Raw genomic sequence first — 16,690 nt, forward strand, 5'->3', positions numbered from 1 at the left:
CTTCGATTTGAAATACATTGTATTGAATATTTATGAAATAACAATTTTTAAAGGATTTTTTAATGGATGCTCATTTTAAATATATATATATATATATTTTAAATATGTATTAAATAAACTTTTTTCTTTTTAAATATACTTTATTAGAGAATGTGCACAATATGACGACAGGGATCAGCAAACAAGTATTTTCATGTTTGTGTGTGTGTGTGTGTGTGTGTGTTGATTGGATGTATTACTTTTTTAAACCAAAGTGAAAAAAATTGAAAATAAGGAAAAATTATTAATCATAACACACTCACCCACACACACACACACAGCCTTTACATTTCTTCACAACGTTTGTAGTACATGGACTACTATAATAACTATTTTTAAAGTTTTTTCTTTTTCTTTTTATAAATAAAGTCTTTTCGCCCAAGCCGGATATCCGGTTACTCTTTTTAATTGTTTTTTTTACAATTTCAACTGAATAAAAAAACGGCAAAATACATTGAAATACATTTTATTGAATATTTATTAAATAACAATTTTTAATGGATGCTCATTTTAAATATATAGATATATGTATATTTTTTAAAATATTTATTAAATAACTTTTTTTTTTTTTAAATATACTTAATTAGAGAATGTGCACAATATGACGACAGGGATCAGCAAACAAGTATTTTCATGTTTGTGTGTGTGTGTGTTGATCTGTTTGCAATAGTAATGCATAAAGTGAAATACCATCATAACACGCAAACCCACTCACAGACATTACATTTGTTCACAAAGTTTGTAGTACATGGACTACTATAATAACTATTTTTAATTTTTTTTTTTAATGAATGCTTATTTTAAATATATTGAAAAAAAATCTCCTACCCCCTGGAGTGCCTTCACGTACCCCTGTTTGAGAACCACTGCATTAAACGATGTATATCAATTGTCAATTTGTCTTTTTTATTGATTGTTAAACAAGGATAGTAATTCTCAGGTTGAAACTCTTTCTGTCAATTTTGGGTGTTTTATTACATTAGGGTGGGTTAGGGCTAACCCTAACCCTAACCCTTTTTAAAGTGGATCCGGGGTTGAACAGGAAGAGCTGCTCACCTTTCAGTGTTGATGGCTGCTAAGATGTTGTGTCCTCTGGAAACGTTCTCCACCTGAAACAATAACCGTCATCAACAAAAAGTCCAACAGAGAGAACCACTCAATGTTGGTCAGGAAGTTAGTTTGCCGTTGGGAAGTTACAAAATCTTGTGGATCAAAATGACGGAAGAGTTTGATAAAGTTTTAGATTAAATCAAATTAAGACCAAAGCAGCTGTCAGAATTCATTGTGAGGGTCTACGGTCCTACCCTGCTGGTGGGACTGGTTCTGGTCTGTGTGGGGTTGGAGCAGAGACGAGGCTCCTGGTGCTGAGGAGGAGGAGGAAGAGGAGGATGAAGAGGAGGAGGAGGGTCGGTCCTGGACACACAAGTCCTCTCCTGCAGAGCGAGGAGCTCAGCCTGCCTCCTCTGCCGATTCTCCTGTCTGTTCCTCTGTAGAGGAGCCGGGTAACGCTCCGAGGCTGGAACGAACCGACGGCTGGGCCTGGAAAAGTACAGGTACAGGTACAGGTACAGGTACAGGTACAGGGGGGTCAGACTAAATACTGCTGGAGGAACAGGGTACATGTACAGGTAGTCAGAGTAAATAATGCTGGAGCAACAGGGTACAGGTACAGGAGGTCAGATTAAATACTGACAAGTTTTGTGACTTTGTGCGCTCTTAATTCTCAAAGACAATATAAAGGTTGTGGGAGCGATTTGAGATTTCATACTTTTTTCATATTTTTAAACTTGAAAGGATTGAATAAGGAACTAAAGTATATCTGCTTCTTTACTTTATAAATCATGAAACACGAGCCCAGATCAAATCATTTATACTTAATTTGATTATTTTTGAATGTTGTATTCAGACATATAAATGTGAGACTTGTGTGTGTTTCTACCTCTGTGTGTTCCACTCCGGCCTCCTCATGTCCCTCCTGCTCCTGTCGGTCCTGGCAAACGCTTCATATGGGTCGTCATCTCCTCCTCCTCCTCCTCCTCCTCCTCCTGGCAGACAGATGTTCTCCTTGCCTGTTCTCACCGCTCGGTTCCTGATGTTTGGAGGAGCAGCAGAGAGAAGAGGAGGTGGCTGGTACTGTGCAGAGACGTCAGGAGTCTGACCTCTGAGCGGTAGAACGGGAGCCACACACACACACACACACACACACACACACACACACACACACACACACACACACACACACACACAGCAGAGGTCATTTGCGCTGCATTGCCGTGGGCGGCCGGTGTTCGTTGTCATGGCGCTTCAGTAGAGGATTCAGATCCGTCTCCAGCTCCCTCTGCTTCTGTAATAAACCCTGAAAACAAACACACATACACACACACACACACACACACACACACACACTTGTACTTATTTTCCTAAAACTCTCATAAACTGGAGGTGTGGAGTTTGAAAGTTGTGTCTGTTCACATCCACCATACTTCCAATTTCCACAACAATTCTGGGAAATGTAGGATCGATTTTCTTTAGAGCCAATACAGCGGTAATAACAGCTATTATTGACACTTGTTTGACAATCATATAAAACAGAGAAAAGCTGCAACCAGAAACGGTTTATTTTTTATTTATCCTCTGCTTAATGAGTGTGTGTGTGTGTGTGTGTGTGTGTGTGTGTGTGTGTGTGTGTGTGTGTGTGTGTGTGTGTGTGTGTGTGTGTGTGTATGTGTGTGTGTGTGTGTGTTACCTGCCGTAGCTGGGCCAGGCCTCTGAGGATCTCCTGCTGCCGGTGTGTCTTTGTGTTGAGGAGTCGGTGTGAGGGAGGAGACGCTTCTGAGGAGGAGGAGAAGAAAAAGTAGAGTTTACTGTCAGACCTCATGCTGTTTCTTTTTGTTGTAATCCTTTTATTGTTACTGTTACTCTGACTTGTGGCTGCGACTCACTAATATTTTAATCATCAATTATTTTCTCAACTAATCGCTAAATCTATTAAATGTTTTTTTTAAGAAAACAGCAGGAGCGAGCCAGCACTGCTGTCTTTAGTTTGCTTTGTCATGAACATTACAGTCCAGAAGCTGCAGATGTTTATTCACTGTCTCGTATGACGGAGAAAAGATGCAGATCTTCACATTTGAGGAGCTGATATGAGAGAATATTTTGTTATTTTGCTCAAAAACAAACAATTACTGGATTATCAAATTAGATTGCATGAGTCAAATCTACGAGTAAATAATTCCAGCAGCATAAATAGTTTGTGTTCACTCTGTAATTGAGCCGCATTTCCTGTTTCCTGTTGATCGATTAATCAACTCATCGATGCAACTATATTAATGTACACGTGTGTGAATGTAGACGTGTTTATCTGTAGTGGTAGAAAACGTGCAGCACAATGGGGAAAAATACTTTGTTACGAGTAAAAATCGAGAGTGCATGTGATTGTGTGTGTGTGTGTGTGTGTGTGTGTGTGTGTGTGTGTGTGTGTGTGTGTTTGACCTGTGTGTGTGTGTCTGACCTGTGTGTGTGTGTGTGTGTGTGTGTGTGTGTGTGTGTGTGTGTGTGTGTGTGTGTGTGTGTGTGTGTGTGTCTGTCTGACCTGTGTGTGTGTGTGGTGGGGGACTGTCAGCAGGCTCTAGTGGATCCATGTTGAAGACTTCATCAGTCCGGACATAAGGAATGAACTCCAGAGGAAGAGGAGGAGCAGGAGGAGGAGGAGGAGGGGCGGAGGAGGAGGAAGGTGCCTGCTGACTCTGAGCTCTCTGTCTGCCAGTGGGGTCCGGAGGAGAGCGCCCCCTGGAGGAGACAACGCCAGACATCAACACAGAGGAGTTATCTAAACGAAGATTCCCTTCACCATCAGTGGAGCTGACAGGCTTTTTAAAAAAAAATTATTTAAACGTTAAAAAGTGTTTTTAGTTCTTCATAATTTCAAACATTTGAGGTCCGCGGCACACACTTATTTTCAGTGGCTTGTTTTTAAACTGTTGTGAAGGCCGACCTCACGTCACTAAAGCGCGGCTCAAGACCGTTCAATGAATGCAGAAGGACGCTTGATTTTATTGTGAAAAAGTTGTAGTTTATTATGCATTGCAGTGGTTCTCGTATTGTATATGTTGTTGTTGCTATATGGACCCATGAGTCTGAAATACAAGGAATATATATACACGTGTATATATATATATATATATATATATATATATATATATATATATATATATATATATATATATATATATATATATATATATACACGTATATATGTATATATATATATATATATATATATCTATAGATATATAGATATATATATATATATATATATATATATATATATATATATATATATATCTATAGATATATAGATATATATATATATATATATATACACACGTATATATGTATATATATATATATATATATATATATATATATATATATATATATATATATATATATATATATATAAATAATGGAAATTACGGAGCTTTTATTGCATAGTTTGGATTTGTTGAAGCGTGATATCTTATTGTGAAGGACAGATCTACGGTCCCGGGTGTGTTGACAGCATTGATGGTCACTTTAGTGACTCTGCTGAAAGTTAATATCCACAGACAGTGTTTACTACGGGGATAGAAGCTAGTCAAGAGCAGCGCACGGCTAATTTACCGGCGTTAACGTCCTTTTACCGGCTCTAGTAAAAGGCTAAGCTAACTCTAATAATTAAGTCGATATTAGCTTGAAAGGTAAGAAGTTAACGTTTAGTTTAACACCATTTAAATTCGCTGAAAACGGACGCTAACAGGTGCTAACGCCGGAGTTAGCCGGGCTTCTCCGGACGGCTTGGTCACGTGACATGAGAATGACGTGCAGGTTGCGCAATAGTTGCGCAATAGTTGTTTTTCAAAATTGGCAAAGATAAATATAGTTCCACGTTCTATATGATCGGGCTGCACGGTGGCTTAGTGGCTGAACACTAGGCCTGGCATACATTCGGTCTATGGGTTCGACTCCGGCTCCAAGCTGGACTAACTGGACGAGTCCCCTTGAGAGCACCTGAGTCCCGGTGCTCACCACCACGAGGCGCTGCTGGTGAGCAGCGGGACGAGCTCGGTTAGGGAGTTAGACCCGCCCCCCCGAATGTATGTGTGAGTTAGCATTGATCTCCTCGTGCAGTGTGGGTTAAAAGTTTCCTCCCACAAGCCAAATACAATGCAACAGGTATTAGAATAGGAAAAATTCAAAAATGTCACATATATGCAGTACTGCATAGAATACAGCATATATACCCCGTTAAAAAGCTTTTAATTTTTTTTTATAAAGTCTTTTCGCCCAAGCCGGATATCCGGTTACTCGTTTTTTTTTTTAAATGTTATTACAATTTCAACTGTGAATAAAAAACGGCAAAATACATTGAAATACATTGTATTGAATATTTATGAAATAACAATTTTTAAAGGATTTTTTAATGGATGCTCATTTTAAATATGTATTAAATAAACTTTTTTCTTTTTAAATATACTTTATTAGAGAATGTGCACAATATGACGACAGGGATCAGCAAACAAGTATTTTCATGTGTGTGTGTGTGTGTGTGTGTGTGTTGATTGGATGTATTACTTTTTCAAACCAAAGTGAAAAAAATTGAAAATAAGGAAAAATTATTAATCATAACACACTCACCCACACACACACACACACACACACACACACAGCCTTTACATTTCTTCACAACGTTTGTAGTACATGGACTACTATAATAACTATTTTTAAAGTTTTTTCTTTTTCTTTTTATAAATAAAGTCTTTTCGCCCAAGCCGGATATCCGGTTACTCTTTTTAATTGTTTTTTTTACAATTTCAACTGAATAAAAAAACGGCAAAATACATTGAAATACATTTTATTGAATATTTATTAAATAACAATTTTTAATGGATGCTCATTTTAAATATATAGATATATGTATATTTTTTAAAATATTTATTAAATAACTTTTTTTCTTTTTAAATATACTTAATTAGAGAATGTGCACAATATGACGACAGGGATCAGCAAACAAGTATTTTCATGTTTGTGTGTGTGTGTGTGTGTGTGTGTGTGTTGATCTGTTTGCAATAGTAATGCATAAAGTGAAATACCATCATAACACGCAAACCCACTCACAGACATTACATTTGTTCACAAAGTTTGTAGTACATGGACTACTATAATAACTATTTAAAAAATTTTTTTTTAATGAATGCTCATTTTAAATATATTGAAAAAAAATCTCCTACCCCCTGGAGTGCCTTCACGTACCCCTGTTTGAGAACCACTGCATTAAACGATGTATATCAATTGTCAATTTGTCTTTTTTATTGATTGTTAAACAAGGATAGTAATTCTCAGGTTGAAACTCTTTCTGTCAATTTTGGGTGTTTTATTACATTAGGGTGGGTTAGGGCTAACTCTAACCCTAACCCTTTTTAAAGTGGATCCGGGGTTGAACAGGAAGAGCTGCTCACCTTTCAGTGTTGATGGCTGCTAAGATGTTGTGTCCTCTGGAAACGTTCTCCACCTGAAACAATAACCGTCATCAACAAAAAGTCCAACAGAGAGAACCACTCAATGTTGGTCAGGAAGTTAGTTTGCCGTTGGGAAGTTACAAAATATTGTGGATCAAAATGACGGAAGAGTTTGATAAAGTTTTAGATTAAATCAAATTAAGACCAAAGCAGCTGTCAGAATTCATTGTGAGGGTCTACGGTCCTACCCTGCTGGTGGGACTGGTTCTGGTCTGTGTGGGGTTGGAGCAGAGACGAGGCTCCTGGTGCTGAGGAGGAGGAGGAAGAGGAGGATGAAGAGGAGGAGGAGGGTCGGTCCTGGACACACAAGTCCTCTCCTGCAGAGCGAGGAGCTCAGCCTGCCTCCTCTGCCGATTCTCCTGTCTGTTCCTCTGTAGAGGAGCCGGGTAACGCTCCGAGGCTGGAACGAACCGACGGCTGGGCCTGGAAAAGTACAGGTACAGGTACAGGTACAGGTACAGGGGGGTCAGACTAAATAATGCTGGAGCAACAGGGTACAGGTACAGGAGGTCAGATTAAATACTGACAAGTTTTGTGACTTTGTGCGCTATATAGACCAATATAGACAATATAAAGGTTGTGGGAGCGATTTGAGATTTCATACTTTTTTCATATTTTTAAACTTGAAAGGATTGAATAAGGAACTAAAGTATATCTGCTTCTTTACTTTATATATCATGAAACACGAGCCCAGATCAAATCATTTATACTTAATTTGATTATTTTTGAATGTTGTATTCAGACATATAAATGTGAGACTTGTGTGTGTTTCTACCTCTGTGTGTTCCACTCCGGCCTCCTCATGTCCCTCCTGCTCCTGTCGGTCCTGGCAAACGCTTCATATGGGTCGTCATCTCCTCCTCCTGCTCCTACTCCTCCTCCTCCTCCTCCTGCTGGCAGACAGATGTTCTCCTTGCCTGTTCTCACCGCTCGGTTCCTGATGTTTGGAGGAGCAGCAGAGAGAAGAGGAGGTGGCTGGTACTGTGCAGAGACGTCAGGAGTCTGACCTCTGAGCGGTAGAACGGGAGCTACACACACACACACACACACACACACACACACACACACACACACACACACACACACACACACACACACAATGGGACATCTTTACAAGAACAGCCTGGAGACACTCGAGCGGACGGCTTAGTGTGGATAGTACCGTTTCCCATGGTAGTACTAGTATTGGCAGTACCAGTATTACCAGTAGTAGTAATAATTAAGTTACCTGGTACAGTGGTGTCTTTGTTCCAGGAGGATGAACTGTTGACGTCCTCCTCCAAACACTCGCTCTTCCTGGTAACTGCACACAAACAGAAAGATAATTTTAAGCTTTCTTTCACACCTTGTTGTTTAGTCAGCAATAAGAGGTCCAGTGGTGGAAAGTACATTTATTTGAGTAATGTACTTGAGTTTATGTTCATACTCCACCACATTAATTTGGCAGCAATAGTAACTAATTACCTTATGTCATTATTTTTTGCACACAATTTGATTTATTTATAAAATACAACACTTTGCTAAGGTTTAAACCACAGACTGCACTGTGTATAACAAGTGGACGCCATCTTTTTTCTTTCTTTTTCGTAGCCAATGAATGGATTTGACCATATTTGGAATGCGGAGGAGTGACGTTGATACGTCTCTGGTGGCAGCACAGACCTGTCAATCACAGTAGCCCCGCCCTAAAGCATCCCCTGCTTTATGGTCTATTTGACTCTAAATGGTCCATCATTTACTAAATGAACGATGCCATATAATAATATATCAGTCACACACGACTTAATAAGTACTTTTAATTTAAATACTGTCAAGACATTCTGATAATACTGTACTACACTGAAGAATTGTGTAAATTTACTTGTGGAATATTTTTACATTGTTGTATTTTCACTTTTACTTCCACCACTGCATAGTTTGATTGACAGCTTTCCCACCCTGAGAACATGTTTTTCGGGTCAGATTTTTGTCGCACACGTACTGCAGAAGCTCCGCTCACCGCTGGTCTCCTGCGTCTCCTGCCATCTCCCGCCGTGGTCGTCGTGGTCGCCGTGGTCGTCGTGGACCGTCTTCGGCGGCTCCGCCTGGTTGCTCGACTGCAAACACACACAGAGGTCAAACACGGAGCAGCAAAATGATCAGTAATCATTTCGCTGTGGGTAAAAGACTTGTGTACTGTTTGTGTCCTGACCTTCTGCCTCTCCCTCAGCCTGTCCAGCTTGTACTGTCTCTCCAGCATCTCTCTCTCCAGCGCCACCTTCCTCTCTTCCTCCTCCAACTCCTCTCTCCTCCTCTCCTCCTCTCTCTTCCTCTGCAGCCGGCGCTCCTCCACCTGGGCCTCGACCGCTTGCTGGGGGCGATACGGTGAAATATTCAGGAAGTGATAAAACCTCACTGTAAAACCTCTCCTCCTCCTCCTCCTCCTCCTCCTCCTCCTCCTCCTCCTCCTCCTCCTCTTCCTCCTCCTCTTCCTCCTCCTCCTCCTTCATACCTGATGCTCCAGCTGCTTGAGCCTCCTCCTGTCTCTCTCTTCTATCTGGGCGGGGTCCAGCAGGGCGGTCATGGTCCTCAGATGGCTGGAAGAAAACACAGGAGAACAAAGACCACTAAACATTTACTCGTATACATTCGGAGCGAGCCCGGTTCCAGACCTCCGACTCACTTACCGCATCTTCGATTTGTTCGAGAACTTTTTGAAGGTTGGATTAATTCCTGTGGGACAAATTAACTGTTTTGCTCTTGGCTATGAAATCCAGATTCAGGTCCCAGGTTAAGTCCTAAACAAGTCATTATGTGCCATTGACAAAAGTAAATATACGGCTCCGATAGCGACCTGTCAATCACCTTGTAGCCCCGCCCTAAAGCGTCCCCTGCTTTATGGTCCGTTTGACTCTAAATGACCATAATTTACTAAATGAACATCATGCTGTATTGAAGAAGACTTGAAACTAGAGATTGAGACATAAACTCATGTTTACAACGTTTACTGAGGGAATACATCAAGAGAAGTAGAGTCATTTATATAGACTTCTATACAACCAGAGGAGTCGCCACCTGGTGGTCATTAGACATAATGCAAGTTTAAGGCACTTAAACGCTGGCTTCACTTTTACAAATCGGAGGTTGGCGCCTAGTTTCAGCTGGTTGTTTGTCTGACTCACACCTCTACTGTTGGTCCGCTCTCGCCGCTCTGTGACGCATTCATTCGCCCACGCTGCCTCCTGCCCTCTCATCCCTCTTACCCCTCCTTCCTACCTGGCTCTGGTCGGGTATCCGCTGGTCGTGTCCACGCTGGCTCCCCCCACGCTCTCTGCTCCGCAGCTGCTAGCCGCCTCCCAGCCCAGCGGCAGGATGGACGAGGGCTCCCACTCCCCCCGCTCAGAGACGACGGACGCCGCTGACGGAGCTGCAGGCCGGACCGGAGGTCGTCTCTGCATCGAGTCAAAGTGAGTCGCCCAGAGCTCGTGGTCCTCCGTCTGCAGAGACACGGCAGCTGAAGCACGTTAACACGTCTCTACTGTGCCTGAAGCACGTTAACACGTCTCTACTGTAGCTGAAGCACGTTAACACGTCTCTACTGTAGCTGAAGCACGTTAACACGTCTCGACTGTGCCTGAAGCACGTTACCACGTCTCTACTGTGCCTGAAGCACGTTAACATGTCTCTACTGTGCCTGAAGCACGTTAACACACCTCTACTGTGCCTGAAGCACGTTAACACACGTCTACTGTGCCTGAAGCACGTTAACACGTCTCTACTGTAGCTGAAGCACGTTAACACGTCTCTACTGTGCCTGAAGCACGTTAACACACCTCTACTGTGCCTGAAGCACGTTAACACGTCTCTACTGTAGCTGAAGCACGTTAACACGTCTCTACTGTAGCTGAAGCACGTTAACACGTCTCTACTGTAGCTGAAGCACGTTAACACGTCTCTACTGTAGCTGAAGCACGTTAACACGTCTCTACTGTAGCTGAAGCACGTTAACAGCTCTGGTCTCTACTGGTCTCTACTGGTCTCTACTGTACCTGGCTCTGGTCTCTACTGGTCTCTACTGTACCTGTCTCTGGTCTCTACTGGTCTCTACTGTACCTGTCTCTGGTCTCTACTGGTCTCGACTGTACCTTTCTCTGGTCTCTACTGGTCTCTACTGTACATGGCTCTGGTCTCTACTGGTCTCTACTGTACATGGCTCTGGTCTCTACTGGTCTCTACTGGTCTCTACTGTACCTGTCTCTGGTCTGTACTGGTCTCTACTGGTCTCTACTGTACCTGTCTCTGGTCTCTACTGGTCTCTACTGTACCTGTCTCTGGTCTCTACTGGTCTCTACTGGTCTCTACTGTACCTGGCTCTGCAGCAGTTTCTCTCGTCTCCTGCGCTCACTCGTCTCCTCTCTCTGCAGGTCCAGCTCCTCCAGCCAGCGTCTCCTCTGGGCTTCCCTCCTCTCGGCGCTCAGCCCCTCCTCCATCGGCGTGACCTCCTGCAGACGACACGCGTTTCAATAGTTTACAGATGACACAAAGGAAGTACCTCTGTCAGCAGTGAATCTAGCAAAAAGATCAAATATGGTTCCATTCTGGGTTTCCTCATATTTTGAGTAATTAAGATATTTTACAGTTATACATTATCTCCATGAAAATGTGTGTGTTCATGTCAGGTGTGTGTTTAAATGCTTTGCAGTCTAATTTTCTGTGCAGCTCAAACAGGTCGGGATACTTTTCCCAAGACTTCACAACTGATTGTGCAATACTGTTATCATATTTTTGTGCCTTATTTTAAATATATTCTTATACTATTAGCATTCATAGCAATGTTTTTTTGTTGTTCTTAATTCTAATTAGTTTTACCTTAATTAAGTTTATTGTAATTCTGTGTGTAAGGAGGACCCAGCAAAATAAGCTTTCATTGTCCGGAGTAACTGTCTGTTATCCATGCATATGACAATACAAATATCTTGAATCTTTCCTTTTTGTTTTCAGGTTCATCTGGTTCTCTGTCGGTTGTATCACATTGTTTTCCTCGCCATTGTTGTCCCATAAAGAGGAGGAGGCTCAAGAATTTTTTTTTTTTCAATTTGAGAAAGACAAGACAAGCAGACATGCTGCTCTGCGGGACAAAGACTTTAACTCCACAGGTGAGATTTACCCCGAGTCTGAGGCTGGATCTGATGGCTGCATGCTGATCTCTGTGGCTGACGGAGCTCTGAACGGAGAACACACTCTCTGTGTCCTCCTCCGCCTGAAACACACACACACACACACACACACACACACACACACACACACAGAACCACAAAAGGTTTCATAAACCAACCTTCAGTTTAGATGACAACCTGATATATATTTTGTTGTTGATGTGTTCAAATTCAACACATCCTCCAGAAATGTTGCACTATTGCTTCCACCCACATAAAAAGTGCCTCTACAGCGGCTCGAGGAGGAAAACAGACCTTTTGTTTTGCTTCAGATGAATGAAATAAAATCTCTTCTACAAATCTTCTTTTTCACACAATAATGAAAACAACCAACAAAATGAAATGAAAGAGATAGAAGGTGAAATATCTGCCGTACCTGAAGTCGTCCAGGAGCCGAGTACTGCTGCTTCAACGCCACTTGTTCATCTAACACACACGCACACACGCACACACGCACACACACACACACACACACACACACACACACACACACACACACACACACACACACACACACACACACACACACACACACACACATTTTTTTTATCATCAATTGATGGTTGTAATAGGAATTATCTTAATGAATTTTTACTTGAGGCTGGGCAATTAATGGATATTATATGGATAATGGAATACTATATACAGATTTTGGATGTGGTAACAGCAGGGTTCATACACATTTTGAGCAGAGTGATTTAATTTTGTACATGTACAAAAAGAAAAATGAAATCTCTATTGTGAAATAACCAAAAGAGTGAGTCTTTGTGCAGTTAAACCAAAACTAGGAGCTAAAAGAGACTAAAACACAGAAAAAGTATGTAGTTCTCTGTGTGTTTTCCTTTATAATGTATATAAATACTGGCGTTTCTAAAGTGCTTTGTGCGTTTACCTAGTTCTCTCCTCCACAGAGCCTTCTTGGCGTCGATGGCCGCTCTGCTGTCTGACTGTCGCTCCTCCAGCCAGCTGAACGGACATCCAGACGTCCTAAATGACAGCATTCTGCTTTTAACCACCACTTTTTAGAAATACACATTTCTAAACACACATCAGCACCCGAGGGGGAAACATTGCACCTGAGCCGCACTAATACTGCTTAAATCTCTTGAGCAGTAAAACCAAATTAGTAAATTGTGAGAATAAACATCTCCTTCACAGCAAACAATCAGAATATTTATTGTCATTTTTTGGTTTGCTGAAGAGAAAACATTATTTATTTGGTCGCCACATCGCTCCTAGAGGTCAGAACCAGAATGCAGCAGTAAACAAGGATGCTCATACTATTTATCTATTTATTAAACAGTGAAGACATGAAGAAGCAGAGTACAGGTCTGGTCCTTTTTCTAGGATCAACCAATTGTAAAGTATTGCCTCTGACCTTTGACCCTGACCACAGTTTGACCGTATTTCTGGTATAAGAGAAGCTTGACCTTGCTGACTGGAAATGAAAGTTTCCCTGTACATTTACTGGTATCAGCTAAATATATATTTAAATGTCTTCTTCACGGGTTGCTCCTCACCTGTTGTCTTTATCCTGTGATCTTCCATTTGTATCAGTTCCTCCTCCTCTATCTTCCTCCTTCATCTCTCCTCCTCCTCCATCTCCATTTGTTGAGGAGCCAGCTTCTTTTGAGTCTGTTTGATTTACTAGAAAAGAAAAAGACTTGAAGTTGTACATTACATTGACAAGGAGGGAAAAGTCCAATGTCTGATACTGTTATGTCTGTGCCCTCTGTGCTGTAGCCCCCGCTACTAATACAATACCACAACCATCACTAATAATACAACCATCACTTCCACTACCCTGAGTCCGGTGGTCCTCTGCTGGGTGTTGACCAATAAGGCTGGAGGTCTGGACCGTGTGGAGGATCTTCTGTAGCTGCTGATTGGTCAGACACACAGCGCTCTCCTTCGGTCCTGCGGCCCCACCGGCCCGCGGCCCCGTCAGTCCCTCCCTTCCAGCGGCTTGTGTCCCGCTGTTCTGAGGCCGTCCTGTTTTCCCGTCGGCCCTCTGGGAGTCGACAGCAGTGCCGTGTTTGTGTCTGTCGGACTTCACCTGCAGCAGAAACACACAGAGATGCATCAGAGCTGGTAAACGAGCTGTCAAGAGCAAAGCAAAGAAAACGGGCACGCGGCACGACACTCACCGTGACCACAACTTTGACGCTCGGTCCTTTGGGATGCTCGTGTGTCTTGGATGATGTCAGAGTGGTGCTCCTCCCCCCGCTGCTGCCGGTGGTGGTGTTGTTGGCGGTGAAGGAGGCGGCTGCTCCTCCGGCCTTGCTCTTGGTTTCTCTGTTCCTCCCCGCCTGCTGCTGCCGGGCGGGACGCTCCTCTCCCTGCGCCTCCTCCGCACAGGACGGCTGCCTGGAGCTCAGGACGTTAGCCGCTCTTGGCCTGAAGGACAGCTGCTGAGATCGAGGCATCAAATCAGATGAGAAAACCACAAACAAAAAAATATATATATATAATTAAGTTGTCAAACGTATGTAGACACCCAGGTGTGTTCATGTGTAAGACTGTCAGGATGATTCCTACCTTTGCCGGCTTCTTCTCAACGCCTGCAGCGGCAGAAAGACGTGACAGTGAGGAGACATTAATATTACATCACACACAAACATTCATGTTCACGAATACCTCTGTGGGTCTAACAGAAGCCATTTAAACATGTTTAGTCTTTCACAATTGTAATTTTTAAGATAAGTTTCAATGACCTGCATGGATATACTATATATATAATAATGCTACTTGAATAAAAATGAACAATTAGCTAAACAAAACACATTAAATTTGAGGATGAAGCATCATTGTGTGCAACTGAAACACAGTTTAACATAAAACAGCACACTAAAGTCAAAACCGTTGTTAAATTGTCACTTATTCATTATTGATATTTAACGAACTCATCAACTTCATGTTCTGCAAAGATTAGTTTAATATCTTTTTTGCTTTGTTTTAAACTAAGTGAACATAAGGACCCAACAAGAAAAGCAAATAATTCTCAAGATTATAAGAGCAGAAAGTTCTCACCACGACTGAGTAAAATCAGCTTGGGTTTTCCATTTTCAAGTTCAAACAGCAGACCGTCTCTGTTCAGAAAGAGGGGAAATACAATAAGATGAAAGTAGTAAGCAGACTGACAATTTCCACATGAGTTTACAATAAATGTGTCTATTCTATTAACGCTATGTCTGTTTGTATTTTTATTTCAACACACTGGCGAAGCATTTCACCCTCCAGACCATTCAATATTTATTAAATATCAAAACGTTTTATTTACTAGTGCTTAGTGTTAGACTGATTTTCACTTCATCTCTCGTCGGCAGCCTCTTTATGTTGTCTGCACTGCGCACGTTTGATCAGCAATGTTACACGTTTTACGGAAAAACGTGCGTTTTGGTCGCAAAAACAATAACATTTCGTGCGTTTCACTGCCTGCGACACATTCTGTCAGTATGTTAGCTTAGCATAGTTAGCTAAATAACGTCATTTAAAATAATAGACTCACCCAAGATTCATGCCGACAAAAAGGTGGTTTACCGGGAAGGTGGCGCGTTTACCGACGCGCCTTATAAAGACGGAAAGAAGACGGTTCGTAGCTAATTTGATTTGATAAAAGTGCCTCTGAACCGCTCGGCGCGGACGGCTCTGCCACTTCCTGGTTGTTAAACTGTGTACGTTGGTTGCTGACAACGACCAAGAACGACTTCACCGATTGGGTCATTCGCTTCCATCGTAAAATGAACAGCCAATCAAATCGTTTAGGTTGGACGATGTTGCGTTCAAGGTGCCTGGGAATTAATTTGAAAACAAAAATGTAACGATTACTTCCGTTATGACTTAACGCAACAACTACTTGTTACTTAGCGACCACGAGCGCTAAACTACGTGTATACTCGTATTACTGTATTATAATATATAGGGACTATTAATTGACATGAATGTGAACACAGTCCCCCACGACAGGGTATCTGCCTTTTTCACAGATGCCAGTGAAGGCAATCATGCATATGAGAAAATACACAGGTACAGTCAGAAAAATACATTGTGGATGGGCATATGGATTAGCAATTTAATCGATTATTTATACTTTGAATACACTAAGACAATAACAATGAATGCATGCAAACAATTTCATTTGAGTTGAAACAATGTCATTGCCATTTTTAACAGTCATTGCCATTTCCTCAGATCATGGATTTGTATATATTAAGTCAAGAGAATAATTTGCAACTGAAGTTATTTTAAGGAAATGTGTCTAATAATGACAACTCGGACTTTCAACAATTCCTTGTGGTAATTGCAATGTGCGTTTTGGGGTTATTTACATTTTATGGTAATTGTTTAGAATTTACTTGGTAATTATTGACAAACTAAGTTATTACTTGTTGGTTGCATCACATTTCATAACAGTTGCAGAGATGGTCTAGTGTAGTGTTTACTAATCACGTAGGTTTTTGGTAATAATAACCTGTTGTTATTACCTTTTTTTATAATATCGAAAGACCGATTATTTACCAATTAGTAATGGCTACAAAGTACAGTATGTTGCAGATACTCTCATTAGCAATGCATTGATACACTCACAGTAATACAACACTGGAAGGAATCAATAAGGATTCAATAAGAATTTCTGACATTATTTGTCAAGTTATGGAAGGAGGAAAGAGGGTAGAACCAGCAGCTGCCTGTAGAACCAGCAGCTGCCTGTAGAACCAGCAGCTGCCTGTAGAACCAGCATCCGCCTTTAGGGGGCGCCAAAGCGCTGCAGTCACGCTGCCCCGTAATGACGTTCGCCTTCTGGATGTTTTTTTTCCGCCGTTACTGAGTTTGGATACCGGGGGGACCGACATCTACCAAATGTCGCGCCGTGACACCTCCTCTACGTGAAGTCCAGCT

At 41.7% G+C, this 16,690-nt stretch overlaps 1 protein-coding gene across 1 annotated transcript; it reads right to left on the minus strand.

The window, feature by feature from the left end:
- Window positions 1-2,293: 2,293 nt before the first annotated feature.
- Window positions 2,294-15,382, minus strand: ccdc66 (coiled-coil domain containing 66; the record flags this gene model as incomplete). The annotated part of the gene is made up of 21 exons (XM_079218239.1): window positions 15,300-15,382; window positions 14,822-14,880; window positions 14,330-14,352; window positions 13,939-14,199; window positions 13,595-13,841; window positions 12,684-12,809; window positions 12,168-12,217; window positions 11,743-11,835; window positions 10,943-11,077; window positions 9,852-10,072; window positions 9,088-9,172; window positions 8,788-8,946; window positions 8,578-8,692; window positions 7,825-7,899; window positions 7,372-7,624; window positions 6,785-7,019; window positions 6,537-6,589; window positions 3,759-3,828; window positions 3,632-3,728; window positions 2,786-2,871; window positions 2,294-2,395 (listed from the first exon to the last, which is right to left on the minus strand). Exons 1-21 carry the CDS (start codon window positions 15,308-15,310, stop codon window positions 2,294-2,296), a joined length of 2,556 nt encoding a protein of 851 aa, XP_079074365.1. The 5' UTR covers window positions 15,311-15,382.
- Between the last annotated feature and the right edge of the window lie 1,308 nt (window positions 15,383-16,690).

This window comes from Taurulus bubalis, assembly GCF_910589615.1.
Source record: "Taurulus bubalis genome assembly, chromosome: 5".
Lineage (NCBI taxonomy): Eukaryota > Metazoa > Chordata > Actinopteri > Perciformes > Cottidae > Taurulus > Taurulus bubalis.